The 18,004-nt window shown below is 50.6% G+C and overlaps 1 protein-coding gene across 1 annotated transcript in view; it reads left to right on the top strand.

The window, feature by feature from the left end:
- JAKMIP1 (janus kinase and microtubule interacting protein 1) overlaps window positions 1-17,804 on the top strand; it is an 85,124-nt gene extending 67,320 nt beyond the window's left edge. The window contains exons 16-20 of the mRNA XM_023519305.1: window positions 4,604-4,672; window positions 6,001-6,078; window positions 9,227-9,430; window positions 14,575-14,640; window positions 17,725-17,804. Of these exons, the coding sequence (XP_023375073.1) occupies window positions 4,604-4,672; window positions 6,001-6,078; window positions 9,227-9,430; window positions 14,575-14,640; window positions 17,725-17,775 (468 nt within the window). The 3' untranslated portion in view covers window positions 17,776-17,804. The remainder of the gene's footprint in view (window positions 1-4,603; window positions 4,673-6,000; window positions 6,079-9,226; window positions 9,431-14,574; window positions 14,641-17,724) is intronic.
- The last annotated feature ends 200 nt before the right edge of the window (window positions 17,805-18,004 follow it).

Below are 18,004 nucleotides of genomic sequence, written 5' to 3'. Positions count from 1 at the left end.
TCCCCAGTCCCGGAGGCTGTGGAGGTGTCACACCCCCAGATCCCCAGTCCCGGAGGCTGTGGAGGTGTCACACCCCCAGATCCCCAGTCCTGGAGGCTGTGGAGGTGTCACACCCCCATTCCCCAGTCCTGGAGGCTGTGGAGGTGTCACACCCGACTGCTCTCTAGTCCCAGAGGCTGTGGACGTGTCACACTCACCTGCTCTCTAGTCCCAGAGGCTGTGGAGGTGTCACACCCACCTGCTCTCTAGTCCCAGAGGCTGTGGAGGTGTCGGAGGTGTCACACCCACCAGCTCCCACCTTGGTGTCCTGGGGCCCCTCTTGACTTGGATCTTGGCCTTCCCACTTGTCAACCACCTGCAGGGGTTTAGACAGGTGGTCACTACATCTCTCTGAGCCACAAAACCAAGTATCCCAGTGCCTTGCATAGGATGGTGTCAGCATCCAAGGCTCCAAATATTTAAGTAGAACCAAAGCAAATGCTGCTACCTGGTTACACTAAGCGCTTGGTCCAGGCTTGGTTTCTGAGGTGCTTAATCAATGCTCGTGGACCAGGTGAGCCAAGAGCAGGAGCTGCCTGTGACTGGGGGGGAGGGGTACAGTGGGTTGGGTGGTGGGCACAGGGAGGCTGTGTCTCTCCATGCCCCAGAGTTTCCTCCAGGGTGGCAGATGGCAGGGGAGGGTCCTGGCCTCCATGAGAGCTGCCCTCAGCAAGGCACTGCATTCTCCCAGCTGCGCCTTCCTGACGCGCCGCTCCCCATGCCTGACAAACAGCACCTTAGGTCCTCCCTCTCAGCACCCATGTGAGATGAGTATCTCCCTTCCATAGCTGAGAACATGGGGCTGCGAGATGCAGCCTGGCCTCTCACTCCTGTCTGCTTGACGGTGCTTGCCAGCCAGCCTCCCACCTACACTGCTGCCTATCTGCCGCTGACCACCAGGGCCTTTCCAGGCCAGAGAGCTGTTCCGGCCAACTTAGCCTGCTCACCTCTCACAACCCCCACCAGGGTGTACAGGGCCAGGGGCCTTGACTCTGAGCCTGGTGCACTAATGCTCAGCTCCCCATCTGGGACAGTTTGTAGGGCCTGGCCTTACCCCAGTGTGTTCTCAGGTCAGATTCTGGTAGACACTGCCACGTGTCTTTGCACAAAGGCCAGATAAACACAGGAGTGGCTGCGCCTTGTCCCCTGTGGAGGGAGGGTGGGTGCTGAGTGTGCTCCTCAAGGAGGAGATGGGCCATTGTGTAGGGTGGAAACTGGGTCAGTGGGACCCCCTGAGAGTGTAGGCAGGACAGCAGTGGGACTGATGGGCCACTTTGTCTGGGCTTTCCTGGGACATGAGACTTTCAGTGCTAACACAGGGGCATGTATCAGCAAACAGGGACAAGCTGGTCACCCTTGAGCTGCCAGGCACTGCAGGAAAGCTCGCAGATGGGACTGGGGCCCCCACAACACCACTGCCAGAGGAGGCTTGGTTAAGGGTTTGGTCAACCCTTGTTCTGCCTAATATATCTCATTTTTAAAAATTGCCACACAGTAAATTTGTCATTTGATACTGGTCTCTGAACAAACTGAAGTCAACTTTAATGTTCTCTTAGAAGCACAAAGCTGATTTCTTAGTGAATAATTAAAGTGCACCCCAGGCTGGTTTAGGTATATCCTGTGCTGTTCCTGTGGGGACTGCCTTCCTCTCACCACCTGGTGAGGCCCTGCCCAGTCTTTAGGACACAGGCAAATGAGTTGCCCCCATCCTGGTACCCACCAGACCCTCTCTGGTTAGCCGAGTACAGGGCCCGGGACCAGGTCTTACTTATCTGGACACATGGCTTGTGCCCCACAGAGAAGCTGAACCATAGACATTTTAAGGTGGTGGATCATCATTAGTCATACTTCCTCTCTCAAGTTCAAAACCAATCCAGAAATAGACACAAAACTCAGAAAGGTGGAGAAGTTTTACAGTCCAGGTTCTCACTGGCAACAGTGCATTGGAGAATGGGGCATAAGCCTGTGGCTGTTGTCAGACTCCGTGATATGTGTAGTGAGCCCTGTGTCCCCTTCAGGGTCTTGGACCCTCCCTGTAGGGGGAAGAGGGAGACTGCCCACCAGCTGCAGGGGATATGAGCCCTGGTGTGAGGACGCGGAGACCCGCCCCTGACCTGCTGTAAACAGACAGTCCCAGAGAGGACACTCAGTGCCCCTTGCTGCCCCTGCCGGATACCCCTCCCTCCTGGGATGATAGAACCCCAACAAAGTCTCCTGGGAGTGGCGGGGGCTCCATACATATCTGGCTGGACTCCTTGATGTTAAATTTGCAACCTCACACGGTCCGGGCTGCCTCATGGCAGCGTCTCTGCTCTCATATTCGCTCCCAATTACTGAAAAGGATTTGTCAAGTTTATTTTTTATATGCCTAATATGCATATTTTTTAACAACAACAAAAAAAATCTCAATGTGTTCTACAGAAACTGCTCTAGTTTGTTATGATACAAAACTGAAATTTTTCCTATTTTCATTCATCCATTTTATGTCTACTTGCATTAGGATATTAAAAAAGAATTAAATGTAATTCCTTATCAAAAATATGCTTATCTGTTTCTAAGAACTTGCAATCCTCTTGGCAACATTTGGGGAAAGGCTGCATTGGGTGCCTAGTGCCGGCCCAGGAGCTCGCACTTGGGTCCTGGCTAACTTTGACGCGAGGGAGGAGCTTCCGAGGGAGCTGGGTCAACTCTCATGCCCTCTGCAGAGCCAGCACACACCCCAGTGAACCCACACACCCTCACCAGCCACCTTCATTTACCAGTTGTTAATGAGGCGTCTGCTGTGTGCCAAGCAAGAAAGTTCAATGAGTCAGATGTGGTCCCCATCTCTGAGAACTGGTGGGGGAGGGCAGCACAGCAGCTCCTGTCAGGCAAGTGCCGTGACAAGGCACTCATGAGATAGCTGGCATGGGCACTGTGGACAGTAGCTGACCTGTGACCTCAAGAAGCAGGGCAGGCCTCCTAGAGGAGGTGACAGCTAATCCACGGGCTGAAGGCTGAGTGATGTTAGATCAGTAGAGGCCTGGGGCTGACACTGGGGCTGGGAGAGGTTGGGATGCTCCAGGCAGAGTGGACAGCCCTGAGGGGAAGGGAGGCATGGCTCATGTGAGGAGCCATATGAAGTTGGGGATGACTAGGGGCCAGGTCTGGGGCAGGGAGAGGAGAGCACTGACTGAGTCTGGGGCCTTGTCCTTGTTACCAAGAGCAAGGGATGTCTTTGGAGGGCTCCGAGCAGGGGCAGGTAGTTCCATTAGTAGGTGCATGTGTTTGAGAGAACAAGCCAGCTGGAGCAGAGCAAGATTTGGGGTATGGGGGGTCAGACAAGAGCCTGGGGGCTGAGATTGGGTCCAGGGGGTGGCAATGGGGAGGACAGGTAGTGGTGGGTTTGGGAAAGGGGAGGAGATGGAGCCAGTCCCAGGTTCATCCCCACTGGGAGACCGCGGAAGCCAGCAGCCTTGCTGAGCATCCTGAGGCCCTGGAGCGAGATGTGCAGGTCACAGGGTGTGTCCTGGGCAGCAGGGCGACATTTCACAGAGAGAGCAGCAGAGGGTGGAATCTGGGGGGCAGCTGGAGCCTGGGTAAAGGCTGAGGGCAGTGTCCTCTGAGGGTGGGAGCTGCCACCAGAGAAGGAGAGCAAGGAGCCGGAGGGGCTGAGGGAGTGTGGCCGGGCTGCAGGAATGCCATCTAATGACTTCAGCAGCCAGGAGGCAAAAGCAAGATTCGTAGATATGGTCAAACCCGGACATGGTGCCTGTGGTACTCCCCACCCCTCCCCATGGTCTGGTCAGACCCCTTTGCTACAGACATCTTCCCCTCTCAAAAGTGGGCTTCTCATAGAGACACATCCTGTGTCTGCACTTGCCTTTGCGCTTACACCCTGCCCAGACCCAGAGGGAGTGTGGGCAGATCCCCACCCCTTACCTGCCACTCAGGTGCGTGCTGCCCAGGTCACCTGCACCTCACGCCCTGGCACACCCCCACCCAAGCATGATTCCACCTCCTCTCACCACCAGGCTGCTGGACTGCCCAGACTTGGCTGTGTGGGGGAGGACAGCAGCTTTGGTGTCCTGCACGCTGGGTTCAAAATCCTCATTTTCTACCTGTGTGACCTTGGACAAGTTACTTAACTCAGTCTCCATGTCTTTACCTGCAAAATGGGAGAAATGCCATCTATTCCCTGTGTGGCCATGGTGGGGTCAGATGCAGTGTCCTGAGTGCAGCACAGAGTAAGCGTCCAGTGACCTCAGTGGCTCTGCTGTCAAGCTCTGAATACTCACACTCCCAGCTGTCCATGCTTGCTTTCAGCCAGGCCCTGAATCCAAGCTCCCCACACGGACATTTCACCCTCATACCCACGACCTCCTGCACATGCAGACTTGACCACACACACACAACTGCATGGTGCCCGTGCACAGACATGTGTTTGTGTGTGTCCATGCCCCAGGCCACTCCTGTGTAGCTATCTGTGGTTGACGACGCTGATCTGTACAGACGATGAGACTTCACATCCAAGGGGTAAGGTTCTCACTTTGCTGCACGCTTTCCTGTCCCTGCTGTTTTCTAGTGGCTGAAGCAAATAGAAGGAACTGAGGCAGCCCTGACCCAGAAGATGCTCGATCTAGAGAAGGAAAAGGTAAAGACTTGATCTCTGGGCCTGGGACGAGCTCAGATACGTCAGTTTTCAGAAAGGCTTTGCACATATTTTTGTAATTATTTATTTGCATGTATTTCCAAATTTTACTTTTTCTCCAGTGATTGTTCTGAGTAGTTATCAACCAACCATTTACTTACTTTTTGATATACACAATCATCTAATATGTGTTTTCGGAGCCTCTGCTGTGTCCTAGGCACTGCTAATGACTATGCAGGGTCTGTTCCCCTCTGTGAGGAGTGAGCTCCCAGTCCTGTGGAGTCATGTGCTCATAGGCTCACGAGAGTATAGCCTGAGCAGCTGACATGGAAGTGCTTGCCCCAGTGGCTCCAGGGACAACCGGACAGGGCTCAAGTCTTTGCTGTCCATACAAGCTTCCTCAGTGATAACCTGGAGATCCCAGTGCACCGTGCTGGGTATGGAAGAAGAGGTGCATGACCAGTTTTGCACAGTGCTTGGCGCCGTGGGTACCTGATAAGGGTGGTGGTGGTTATTTGCCAGGGCTTCAGGGATGAGCGATGGTGGTAGGTACTCACTGGAGCTACAATGCAGACAGGGAGTGTTTTACCTGGCATGGAGAAGTCAGGGAATGCTTGTTGGGAGATGTGATTCCCTAGGTAGAAATGGGAGGTGAAAGAAGAAGGTGGAAGGAATAGTGCAGGCCTAGAAGCAGAGTTTGGTGGAGAGGAGCCCTACACTGGTGCTCCAGCCCACTGGCCTGGGCTTCTAATCCAACCTCTGCCACTATTGAACTATGGCATCTGGGATAAGGCTCTGGTCCTCTCCGGTCTTTTCTTTCCTCATCTGTAAAATGAAGTGGCTTTAGTAGATGAGCTCCAACTCCCAATCCCTCCAAGCAGTATTAGAAAGAGATTGACATTCTGGAGAGAGCACGCTGGCAGAGGTGTAGGAAGGAAACCAGGGGAGGTGGGTGATGCAGCTTGAGCCGGGAAATGCTGAGACAGTCTTTGGGGGCCACCAGGGTCCCCTGCATTGTGGGCTTGGGTTCAACGTGGTTGCCTTCACTATAGTCAGGGATCTGAGCAGGGGGTGTTCAGATAGTCTGGACCCCATGGTTCCCAGTGTGGCTATGAAGGGAGCCCCGGTCAGTGAGGGTCTCGTGGGAGCACTGGGCAGGGAGCAGGTAGGGAAGACCACTGCATTCCTTCTCACCCAAGCATCCCCAGTTTGGTGAGATCACCACTCTTTAGTTCAAGGTGAGTAGCTGGCTTGGAAGGCTCAGAAGGGCTATACTATCATGGACTACCCTGCAGAACCTCGTCCCTGACAGGCGCCTCCCTCTTTCTCAGGACCTGTTCAGCAGGCAGAAGGGCTACCTGGAGGAGGAGCTCGACTACAGGAAGCAAGCCCTTGACCAGGCTTACCTGGTAGGACCGGAAGTGGGTTGGACGCTTTGGCTCTTTAGACTCAACATTAGAAGCTGCTTTGCCCTTTGGGGCTAAAACACATTTAGGAGGCTCCCCAGAGCCCTGTCAGAGTGGTAAAAGTGCCATCTCTGTGTGTGGCTAGAATGATCACACACATTGTCACTTTTTCCAGATCAATCATGATTTTAAAAACATTCAAAGTTAGTTTGATGATTTTCTTACATATGCTAATTTAATGTAAATTCTAGTAACTGAGATGACTAGGAAGAAATAGTCTTTCTTATCTGTTTTTCTAAAAGTTGTCCTAAATCGAGTTTTCCTATAAGTAGGAAAAAGAGCTGGTCACAAAGAACAGAGAGGTAAAGCAATGAGGTGACCCCAGCCGATCATCAGAACAAAGTGATGAAGCCCTATCTGTGAACACAGAACTGTGCCTGGGCTTCCCAGTGATGAAGGCAGAGTGGGCTGATGTCCAGGTTCATGTGTGCTCATGCCCAAAGCCAGTGCTCCTGGTGCTGACGGACTCTCCCGCGGGGGTTGGGGGCAGCTGAGGGGACAATGCACATCTCTAGGTGGTCCCTGAGATGAGTAGAGAATTCAGCTCTGCTCCTTATAGGAAGAGGTGGGTGTAATAAACAAAGTCTTGAGCAAATCTTTGCACAGATCATTTGTAGTTAAAATCATTTTACAAAATGGATTTACACCTAAGAATGCAGAGTCAGTAACTACAAGACAGCTCTCAAACCCCAGTTTCCATGAGAGGCTCAAGGAAGACTGACAGGAGGCAGCCTGGGCTTAACACAGACAAGCAGCAGAGTCCCGAGCCTGGTACAGGCCGCTGGCCCTGCCTACTGAGGCTCTGAGGCTTGTAATCCACAGGGCCAGGAACTGGGGACATGGAGGATCAGAATGGGAGGTGCGAACTTTTCTGTTAGGGTCTGTAAAGTCACAAGGAGCTCATGGAGCAGGCAGAGAAAAATTTCTCACACAGAGATTAGGACATACAAGTCAAAAAAATTATTTTATCTTCTCAGAGGAGAGAGTGGAAGAGAAGGGGAGAAGAGAGAAGGGGCTGCATGGCCAACTAAAGAAAGAGAAGGGAGGTGCCAGCTCTGAGACCAGTGGCCTGCTGATTTTAAGGGGAACAAAGAGAAAGAAAAATAGTGGTTGCTGTCAGATGATAGAAGCTGGGACAGGATGTCAAACTCTAAGACTAGGCTCCCCTGCCTTTCCTTGGAGAGGGCTTTGTCACTGGAGGTGTGACTCCTGCCCCCAGATAGAGTTCTGGGCAGGGACCTCTGCTGTTCACTCAAGAACTCTGTAAAAAACCAGATTCTTAAAAACAGTTTTAAAGAGAAAGATTTATATCTCTTTTCTGTCTGTTCAGCTCTTTTAGAAGTTGTACAAAACAGAATTCCGCAGGGTATCTGTAACTGAGAGAACTCATGGGATTGATCTTTAACTATTACTAGGAAATTTGGGATAAGGTATTTTTCCTGATATTTTTTACAAGCGAGTTTCCATCCAGAATTGGCTACAGGGGGGTCTCTTAGGAACTTGGCCACTGAATGGAGAGGGGTGAGCCACCAGGTACCAGCAAGCTCCCGATCGACACGCAGCCCACAGGGGGACCCACAGTGAGGCAGCAGAGACAAAGGTGACAGAAGGCAGAGGAGACTTAAAGAGCCAGCAGGCAGCCTGCTGTGACCGAGCATTGCTGGCTAACCCTTACCTCGGTGGCAGTTTCCATCACACTGACCGTTCAGCTTTGTCACCTGGCATCCCTTCCAAGAGAAGTAGCTGCTCTTTAGCAGGCAATGTGGGTGGGGATTTAGAGAGAGGCACAAAAGGGGGCCATTCTCTCTTTTGTCCGTACATAAACTTTTTAAAAAATGTTTTTGTAATTTTGCTTTTAATTGTCTTAGTTTCAAGTTTTTTTTTTTAATTTTATTTTTCTCTTATTTATTTATTTATTTATTGAGACAGAGTCTCACTCTGTGGCCTTCCGTAGAGTGCTGTGGCATCATAGCTCACAGCAATCTCAAACTCTTGGGCTCAAGAGATTCTCTTGCCTCGGCCTCCCAAGTAGCTGGGACCACAGACACACACCACAATGCCCGGCACTTTTTTGTAGAGACAGGGTCTCACTCTGGCTCAGGCTGGTCTCAAACCTCTGAGCTCAGGGCAATCTACCTGCCTCGGCCTCCTAGAATGCTAGGATTATAGGCATGAGCCACCATGCCCAGCCTAGATAAACTTTTTTTTTTATTGAGACAGAGTCTCACTTTGTCTCCCTTAGTAGAGTGCTGTGGTGTCATAGCTCACAGCAACCTCAAACTTTTGAGCTCAAGTGATTCTCTTGCTTCAGCCTCCCTAGTAGTTGAGACTACAGGTGCCTGCCACAACTCCACAGCTTTTTATTTTTTATTATTTTTTTTGTTTAGCAGGCCTGGGCTGGGTTTGAACCCACCAGGCCCAGTGCATGTGGCCAGCACCCTAACCACTGAACTATGGGCACCCCCTCTGGATAAACTTATAAGGTAATGATAGCTAAATATTTTGCTGTGGAGTTGAAAAGAAGTAACATCCCTTAATGATTAAAACTTGGCACTTTCATAGGACTGGCCACTAATGTCCCATTTAGCTTTACTAATAAAGCTTGTCTTGTTCTGGAGGGAAGGTGGTAATAAAAACATTGTCAGTATTTTCTTTGAACTAAAGTCGCATCATTGTTAGTGTAGCTGAAAACCAGATGTGTGCAAACTGAGACATGCCTTCCCACTGGGTTCCCATCAGAACAGGGGAGATTTGTCGCCAATGTAGGTGAGTGAAGCAGAAGCCAAAGATAAAATAATCAAATCAGTTTGAGTCGCACATTTTCAGGGGAGGCTATGACTATTTCTTCTTTTTGTCTATGTCCACTTTTGTATAGAAGAGGGCTTTTGGGTTGAACAGAGCAAAAAGGTTCTTGATACTATGTGCACGGGGCTGAGGGACACCCACACCACCCGAGCCCAAGACTGTTAGCCGCTCCCTTGGCCCCTGCACGCCTCCCCTCCCAGCTCTGCCTGCCCCGGCTGCAGCCCCTTGGCAGTCACTGGCCTGCTCATTGTGGCCATCATCTGTCTGTGTGATTTGGGCCACTCAGAAAATCCAGGACCTGGAGGCCACGCTGTACACGGCGCTGCAACAGGAGCCCGGGCGGAAGGCGGGCGAGGCGCTGAGTGTGGGCCAGCGGGAGGACCTGCAGGCAGCTGTGGAGAAGGTGCGCAGGCAGATCCTGAGGCAGAGCCGCGAGTTCGACAGCCAGATCCTGCGGGAGCGCATGGAGCTACTGCAGCAGGCCCAGCAGGTAGGCACCGCTCCTCTGCAGCCCACGGCCCCCTCGAGGTCCCTGTGAGCACCCAGAACTCTGAAGGGCCTCTGGGCCTCTCAGGCACAGTCAGCAGAGAGGTGGCTGCAAAACAGGTTTCTGTGAAGCAGGCTCATACCCTCAGGTGCATTCCCTCCCGGTGACAGGAGAGGACATGTGGCATTGGGCATCGTGTTGGGCAGACATTAAAATGATACAAGCACAGCTGGTTCTCCCCTTGGCTCTCTCCCTTCGCGCCCTCCAGTACCCTATTCAGTTTCAGAGTCAGATGCCTGTAGCCAGGAGCCAGTTTGCTTCTAGCTGTATTTTGGGATGGTGGCTAATTTTAGGATTGGGCTTACAAGCAATACCATTGTGACTCTGAAAACCTGTCTCTTCCAAGGCCTGATGTCCTTGATGAGTTTCGTGTGCATCTGTGCACATGGGGAGTGAGGCTTCAAGACTCCAGAGTGACAACGAGAGAAGAGGGGTGGCAGCCCACAGGGCCTGTGTTGGGCACTCACCAAGTATCGGGCAGAGACGCCTGCACTGTGGAGCCTTTAGCTCATGTTACCCCTGAGGGTAAGAATTATTAGGTCCATTTTCCAGATGAGGAAACTGAGGCTTTGGGGAGGCCCATAAGGAATCCTACCAGCAGGGAAGGATCTAGGTTACTGGAGAGAAAAGATAGCTCAGAAGGAGCAAACCAGGTGGGGGGCTGGCAGAGAGACTGAGAAAGGTTGATTTATTTTAAGGAATTAGTTCATGCAATTGTACAGGCTTAGCAAGTCCAAAATCTGCAGGGCAGATTGGCGGGGGGAAGCCAGGGAAGGGCTGCAGGGTGAGTCTGGAAGCTGTCTGCTGGCAGCACCCCTTCCTCCGCAGGAGGTCATTCTGTCTCTCCAGCCGGTCAGGTGAGATCCACCCACATTATGGAGGGTGTCTGCTTTACTCAGTCACTGAGTTAGATGTTTATCTCATCTGAAACATCTCTTTAGGGAAACATCTGGAATAATGTTTGACCAAGTATCTGGGTACTATGGCCTAGCCAAATTGACACACGTTACCCATCACTGCCATCAGAGGGGACAAGCATGCCAGGCAGCAGAACTGTGTGGCGAGGTCAGCTTAGAGTGGGCAAAGAGGCCGAAAACACAGATGCCAGGCAGGATGGCCTGACTTTGAACTCCCACTGTCCCACTGACTAGCCATGTGGCCTTGGACAAATTATTCTACCTCTCTGGACTTCAGTTTCCTCATGGGGATGATAATAACACCTGCCTCACTGGGATAGTGCAAGGTTTGTTGATCACCGCCCTGATATCAGTCACTCTTGGTAAGTGCAGGCTGCTGTGGTCCTTGCTGGGTATAGGCTGTGGGCAGGGTGAGCAGGAGCAGCGGGCACGAGCTGATATCTAACGCCCAGCACTGGGCCTCCTTGTCAAGACTTGCTGCCTGAGTGTGCAGTAAATGGAGGGATTGGTTTTGTGTTTGGGAAATTGAGTTCAAAGCAGAACCGCACTTGTGTGTTTGGGCCCAAACATTCAAATCTCACGTGATGTGTGTAGAGGGCAGCCTGTATAGAAAGTTAGTTGAGAATTCTCCAGAAGGTAATTAGCAGATACCCCTTCTTCCCCCTGAATATTAAAACTGCCTTGATCTCACTTTTATGTAAACACACTGACACGTACATGTAAGCCGAATCAGTAAGTTCACCCGGTAAGACATTGCTTTGAGGCTTTAATGAGATATGATGTGCAAATCAATTGGCCTGGTGCATAGTAGGTGTTCAAAAAAGGAAGACTCTTTACATAGTGACACATGGACACCAATTCCCAGGGTCGTGTGCTGTCTACCTGGGCCATTCAAAGTGGGGCTCATCATACCTTGCCAGTGGCATCCGTGTGATGCAGGATCTCAGGCCCCAGCCCGGACCTCCTGAGTCAGATGCCACAGTAAGATCAGCAGATGATTTCTGTGTAACTTACAGTTGTTAAATTTTAGTTATTCTTATAGATACATGGCTATGAGTGATAGAGGAGTGTAAGGTCCTCATTGCTCTTTTCGTTTTATAAGAAAATGAATTCTCCTTCCCTCTCCCCTCCCACCTCCTCCTGCCTCCCTGGCTGAGGGAAACTGCTCCACCTCCTCCCTTACCTTCCCAAGACTGTGGGTTTCCTGGTCGACTGTGGGTCGTTCTGAGCAGCTTTACCTCCAGACAGAGTGTCTAATATCATGCTACAGGTGAAAAAGCTCAGCCAGGCCCTCCCAGAGTAAGTGACCAGGTCATGACGCTGGCCCATTCTCACTGTCCCTCCCTACTGAGTGCCACAGTAGCGGGCAGCAGGGCCCCCTGCCAGCATCTCGCTGCCTTCATCAGAGATGCTCAGACTTAGGAATCTGTCTCTTTCACTGGATCCCTCCTTCAGCAGATTTTTGTTTTTTTTTTTTTGAGACAAAGTCTCAAGCTGTCGCCCTGGGTAGAGTGCCATGGCATCACAGCTCACAGCAACCTCCAACTCTTGAACTTAAGTGATTCTCTTGCCTCAGGCTCTGAAGTAGCTGGGATTACAGATGCCCGCCACAACACCTGGCCATTTTCTTTTTGTTGCAGTTGTCATTGCTGTTTTAGTTGGTCCAGGCTGGGTTCAAACCCACCAGCCCTGGTGTATGTGGCCAGCACCCTGCCCACTGAGTTACAGGTGCCACCTCTGTTAGCAGATTTGCTAGAAGTAGGTCGTCTAAGTGGACTCTTGGGCAGAGGGGAGATTTTCCTTACACACCCCTTGGGAGTTGCAGCAACTGGGAAGTGAGCACAGCCGTGGCCTTTGGGATGGAGCAGTGAACAGACTCTAGTGAGGGGGATGCGCAAGACCTGAGCACACACTGAGAGTGCCAGAGAACGGCACGGGCTGAGGCGGTATGGGGTGGTGGCCCTCAGCTGTCCTGCAGGGAGAGCAGCGAGGACAAGGCCCTGTGGTGGGAACAGGTGCATTGTGCTTAAGGAGATGTTTTATGTTTTTTAACAGCTATAATTTTTAATCATATTCAGTTGTTTGCAAATTGCTATCATTTGATACTTACAGTCTTCAGAAATCTGTTATCTTCAAAAGAGTATTGCAAAACCTGCAAACATGAGTTACAGTGATTATCCACTCCTATTTTTACACAAAAATAGTGTAAAATGCTGAATCATTTGTGGACAGCAGTGAGGCAGCATTAGGAGCATGGGCTCTTAGGTCAGGCAGGTGTGGATTCTTATCATGTCCCCACTGATGATGTAACCTGAGGCAAGTTGTGTCCCCTCTATGAAGAATGGGAACAGCCACAGTACTGTGGGAAGTGCTGTGGGAACAGCCACAGTACTCATCTTAGGGGGATGTGATCCATGGAGAAGTTATCTAAAATGCTCAAAAGTTTCTGTTGTAAAGTAAGCGAATATTAGCTGACGTTCGCTGCACTTGGCCTTTCTGACTCAGCATATGGATTCTGTCACTTTCACTTTAACAACAGTCTGTAACATTCATTCATTCAACTCCTTCAACTCAGCACAGCACAGCCCAGCATTCTGTTAACATTCTCCCTGTTTCTGTCCTACCTGCTTTGCACTGGATGGACCTTCCCATTTTGCCGGGATGTAACTATAGCATTTCTCCTCATCCGGCCCACAGAATGCGGTGACACACTCTTAGCTGGCATCAGTTATTCAATCCAATTAGTAGACAGGGAAAGAGGATTTGAAAGAATCCATCGTCTGGTGGCACATTTCCCAACAGAATGATTCTGCACATTTGCAAAGCATTCTGCCTGAGTGAAGGCTGGAGTCAAATCCTGGGTATGAAACCACTTTGTCCTGACTCTCTCTCGGAGGCTTTCAGTAACACTGCCCTTATGTCCTCGCCCCAGGTGGCCTTCAAAGACACCTGCTGGGGTGCTACGTGATTGCAATCCCCTCCCCACTTCCTCTGTTCCTGCACAAGCCTTATTGACACAGCACCACCACCACCACGCCCCTCCCCAGACACTCTCAGTGGCTCCCTGGTGCCCAGAGGACAAAGTCTAGGTTGCTTAGCCTGATATTCAGAACCTTCTCCAACCCATCCTGACCTCCACACCTGCACTGCCCACCTCTTTCAATGTCATGCCACTGGGTTCCGTTCTGTTTTAAACTTTTCTAAGGTCTATGTCTCAAGCGCTATCCTATATCCTGGGGCACAGCCCGAATGGATCTCCAGCCCTGGGAGAAATGTGTGATTTGGTGTCACCTCAAATCCACTTTCTGTATTTGTCTTCTCAGGGTGTCTATATGTTTTGCTCCAGTCTGGTTGCCCTCCCAGTGAAGGAGGTCTCCAGCCAGATCAGGGCTGGTAAGGGCTGTAGCCCTTTAGGCAGTTGCCTGCGGTCCCTACACCGGGGGTTTAGGGAAACTATCCTAGGCATGTGAACTGGAAAAATATAGGAATTTACCAGATTCCCCCCTGGGTGGGCTTAAAGGAATGATTGATAAATCACCTGGGCATGTGAGTGTCCCAAGGGGAGTTCAACAAGCTCAGGGCCAAGCAGGGTGACCAACCCTCCTGGTTGGCCTGGGACGAAAGGGTTTCCTGGAACTCAGGACTTCTGTTGCTAACACCAGCAAAGTCCCAAGCAAATGGGGGCAGTTGGTCATCCTGGTGCCTCCGGCCCTATGGGGTTCCAAGAGGGTGGTTGTCACCTCCAGCATTTGCTTCTTCTGCCCCCTTCACTCCCCCAGCTCCCAGGCTGCACCTGAATAAATCTTGGACAAACGTGTTAATTTTGCATCACATTAAGTCCACACTTTTATTTGCTGGCTCGGCAGGCCTATATGTTTTGGTCCAGTCTTTATATTTATATTTTTAAAAATCCCATTTAAGGGTGTGCACTGCAGAATTCTACTTCCGTGAGCTTCAAGAACAGGTACAAGCCCCCGTGAGTGGTAGCGTTTAACCCCTGTGGGTGGTGGTGATGCAGGCGTGCACACACCTGGGACTCACGGAGCTTGCTCCCCTTTCAGTGTTGTGTCCTTTATCACTTCTGTGCTAGACCACAGTAGAAACTGGAGAATGTGGTTTTGAACCTGGAAAACTTACTTAGTTTCTGATCCTTACCCTGATGTGTTTCAGCGTGTCCGAGAGCTGGAGGACAAGCTTGAACTCCAGAAGCGGCACCTAAAGGAACTGGAGGAAAAGGTAGGTGGCTGCCACGGTCCATGGGGTCTCTTTCCCAGAAACATTAGTGTGGAATTATTTTTCCCCATCGTCAGTGTCATAATGTCTAAAGTATAGGGTCCATTTCCAGCCCTCCTTTCTCTGCCTTTCTCCTCCAAAATCAGCACCTCTTAAAAATAGGTATCCCCTTCAAATCCTTCCTGGTAAAGATACTGCCTTCTCCATGGCTGTCAGAAATTCTGCTGTCTGGGGCCAGGTGTATGTGTGCACGCGTGTGTGCATGAGCCTGTGTGTCTTGCCCCTTCACTAGGATGGATGCGTCATGTTAGACTGTGACAAAGCCAGCGGCATCCCCCTGAGTAGGGTCATGTTGTTTCCCATGGATTCATTCCTTTTCAGGGCCTTCTATATGCTCCAAATCACTGGCCCTTTGGGTATGTCTTACCCAGCCTCATTTATCTCTACCATGGCCACTATTTTAGGGGTGAGAAAACTGAGGCAGAGATAGACTTGAATACCTGTCCATGGCTCCACAGCTAGGGTGGCTGGGGCCTTCACAGATGCGGTAGCCACCCCATCTGCCCACTCCACCACGTGCTGCTGATGTAGCAGACATGGGTCTTCCTCGGGGGCGGGGGGGGGGGGTGAGGCAGCACCTTAGTGGCGTCCCCCCTGCCTCTGCCTCCACCTGATGGCTGTGAATCCCACAGGGCTGGGACCGAGTGTCTTTCATGAAGACATGCAAGACAGTTCTAGCCATGGGATAGGGTTCATCAGATGTTTGTGGGCTAAGCAAACAAATGGCCCTAGATGAGCACAGAGAGAAAGCATGATGCATGCTGTGTGTCACAGAGGTGAGTACAATCTGGGAAGGAGATGGAGGGTCACCAACCCTGTCTGGGAGATCACTGGGCCCACCTGCCTCAGGAGGGGATCCCAGTGTGAACCTTAAGGGGCAGTGTGGTGTCAGCCTTGAGAATATGAGCAAGGGCGTTTCTGGGCTTCCCCTGGTGGAGGCCTTGTGAGAGAGGTAGCACATTCATTCCAGGGACAGACCAGGGCCAAAGTCACCAGAAGTCACTGGAAGGCAGATTTCAGGGCTGTCCAGAAATGGGAGGGCAGCCTTCCCTGTCCTGGAGAAAACAAACACAATGTGGTAAGAGAGACAGGACAAGGCTCAAGGCTCCACATCTGTTCCAGATGCTTCCTCTTCTTTTTCTCATGCATTGGCTCTCATGCAGGTTGTTACCTTCTCCCTCAGCCCAGAGCCTCCAGGCCTCGCTGGCTGTGCAGAGCCTGGAGGATCTACACAGAGGCAGGGGCTGGGCTCTCCCACCTTCCCCACTCGCCTTCAGGGGAGCCCTCGATTAAGCTGATTCCTTGAGTTCCTACCTGCCAGATATCCACTGCCCCCAAGCCTCCTAGGGTTACTTTGAGGACCCAATAGACCTCAAATATCGTCCACTTTAATAAGAACTGCATGGGAGATGAGCTGGCTCTGCAGGCAGATGAGCCTGGGCTTCCCTCTGGCCCTGGAGGATTTGTTCCTCTGCCCCAGGCCTTGGTGTTCTCACCTGCTGCTGGGAAGGATGCTCTGTCTCCTAGGGTGCTTTTGAGGGTTAAATGAGGTCAAGGACATGAAAGATATGAAAGTCTTGGCTGGAGGCCCAGGTCGGGTGGGTGTGCCTTCAGGGTAGGCTCTTCCTCTCTTCCTACCTCCTAGGCAGCTTGATAACTTTCATTGGCAAAATGGGTCACAGGGACAGATATGAGAGAAGAAAGGTTTCATATGTGACCACAGTTGTTCTTGCTGATTGAAACATTAAAAGTCAAGTCAGTTAGGCATATTCATTTAAAAAAAACAAAAACGACTACTTATCCTCAGCAGTAGGGAATAGTTGGGAAATGTTTGAATTGTCTTTCTGGTTCTTTTTTACTCTTTTCTAAAAGCAAATGTTTGTAGACTTCTGTCTCCTTTTGTCACAGAAGGGAGTGGCAAAGGCTGGAGCGTGGAGCAGGAGGGATTGGCTGGTTTGGACACTTGGTTAGTTCTGTGGGACCAAAACCATTCCATGTCGCCTGCATGCACCTTCATTTCCTCGTGGGCACAGCTGGCCCGTGACAGTGGGAAGTGACTCCAGCCACCCCAGTCAGTGGCTCCTTAGTCCCTTTGTTGTGGCCAGAAACTCTTTCCTGGCATACCTAACTGGGTGGTCTTGGCAAATTCTTTCCCTCCAGGCCTCAGTTTCTCCATGTAGCAGAAGAAGGGCTGGGTGATACACAGGGCCCCTTCCAGGTCTAACTGCCAATGATACTAAACCTTGTCTAGGAGTTGATAACTATTTGTTTGGACTTTACTTTTTTAAATAAATAATACAGGGGAGATATTACCTTGTTTGGGGGGACAAAAACCCAAAGATTACTTTCAAAGGGTGGTATTTGAATATATTTCACCTAATGACTATCAAGTCTCTTTGAACAAAGCAAGTTTAAAACATTAAGAAAAAAAATTCTACTTTTAAGATGACAAGTATAGTTTTTCCTTCCTTTAAGGGCATTTTCCCCTGCTGTTTTTTTTTTTTTTTTTTTTTTAAAAGCAGACTAATGAAATGGCACAAAAGATGTTAAACAGTGACTCTTTCGGGGGAAAGAACCCTGGCAGGGATGGTGTAGGAGAAAGGGCTGTTATCTGTAAGCTGGACAGGGCGACCTTGAGTGGAATCACCCCCTGATTCCTGCTGTGCACCCCTGGTCTTTTGGAGGGAACCACTAGCCGTTGACTATCAGAGGATCCTTCCTCTATTTATATTGGCCTACCCGGGCTCTACAAGGGAGCTTCATCTAAGCACCAAAACGTCCTGTCCACAGTGTAGATCTCCCCTGTCTGAGTTAGCTGGACACGAGGGAAGCAAACAGACATACCCTGGCCAGGTTTTCCGGGGGAAATCAGCCCTGAAGCCTGTTTGCTTCCTGCTTCTCTCTCTCTGAACCCAGCCCCAGTGTCATAGTTATTATAAAATGCTGCCATTGAATTCCATACTACATATCTTACATCTTTTTTCTTTTCTTTTCTTTTCCTCATTTTCTTTTGGTCTTATTTTATAGTTTTTGTTCCTTTTTTTGTTTTTCTCACTAGCATTCATTCTGTGGCCTTGATGACTTCAGTGAGCCAAGAACTCGGGTTGGTATCTTTTCCTTTTCACTGATAAAAATGACAATTTTCTGAAAAAAGGAGGATTCCTCCGAACCTCTGCCTGTGATATTCCTTGTGAAGGTGGCCCTGGGTCGATGACTCAGCTTTCCTGCTCATGGTCCTGGTTGCCCTGGGTTTCTAAGGAGTTTCACCCCTGGGGGTGGGGATCAGAAAAGCTCTGTAAACAAGAAA

This window comes from Otolemur garnettii, unplaced genomic scaffold (assembly GCF_000181295.1).
Source record: "Otolemur garnettii isolate 467f Iridium unplaced genomic scaffold, OtoGar3 scaffold00171, whole genome shotgun sequence".
Classification (NCBI taxonomy): domain Eukaryota; kingdom Metazoa; phylum Chordata; class Mammalia; order Primates; family Galagidae; genus Otolemur; species Otolemur garnettii.
This window is presented reverse-complemented; position numbering and strand designations above follow the sequence as displayed.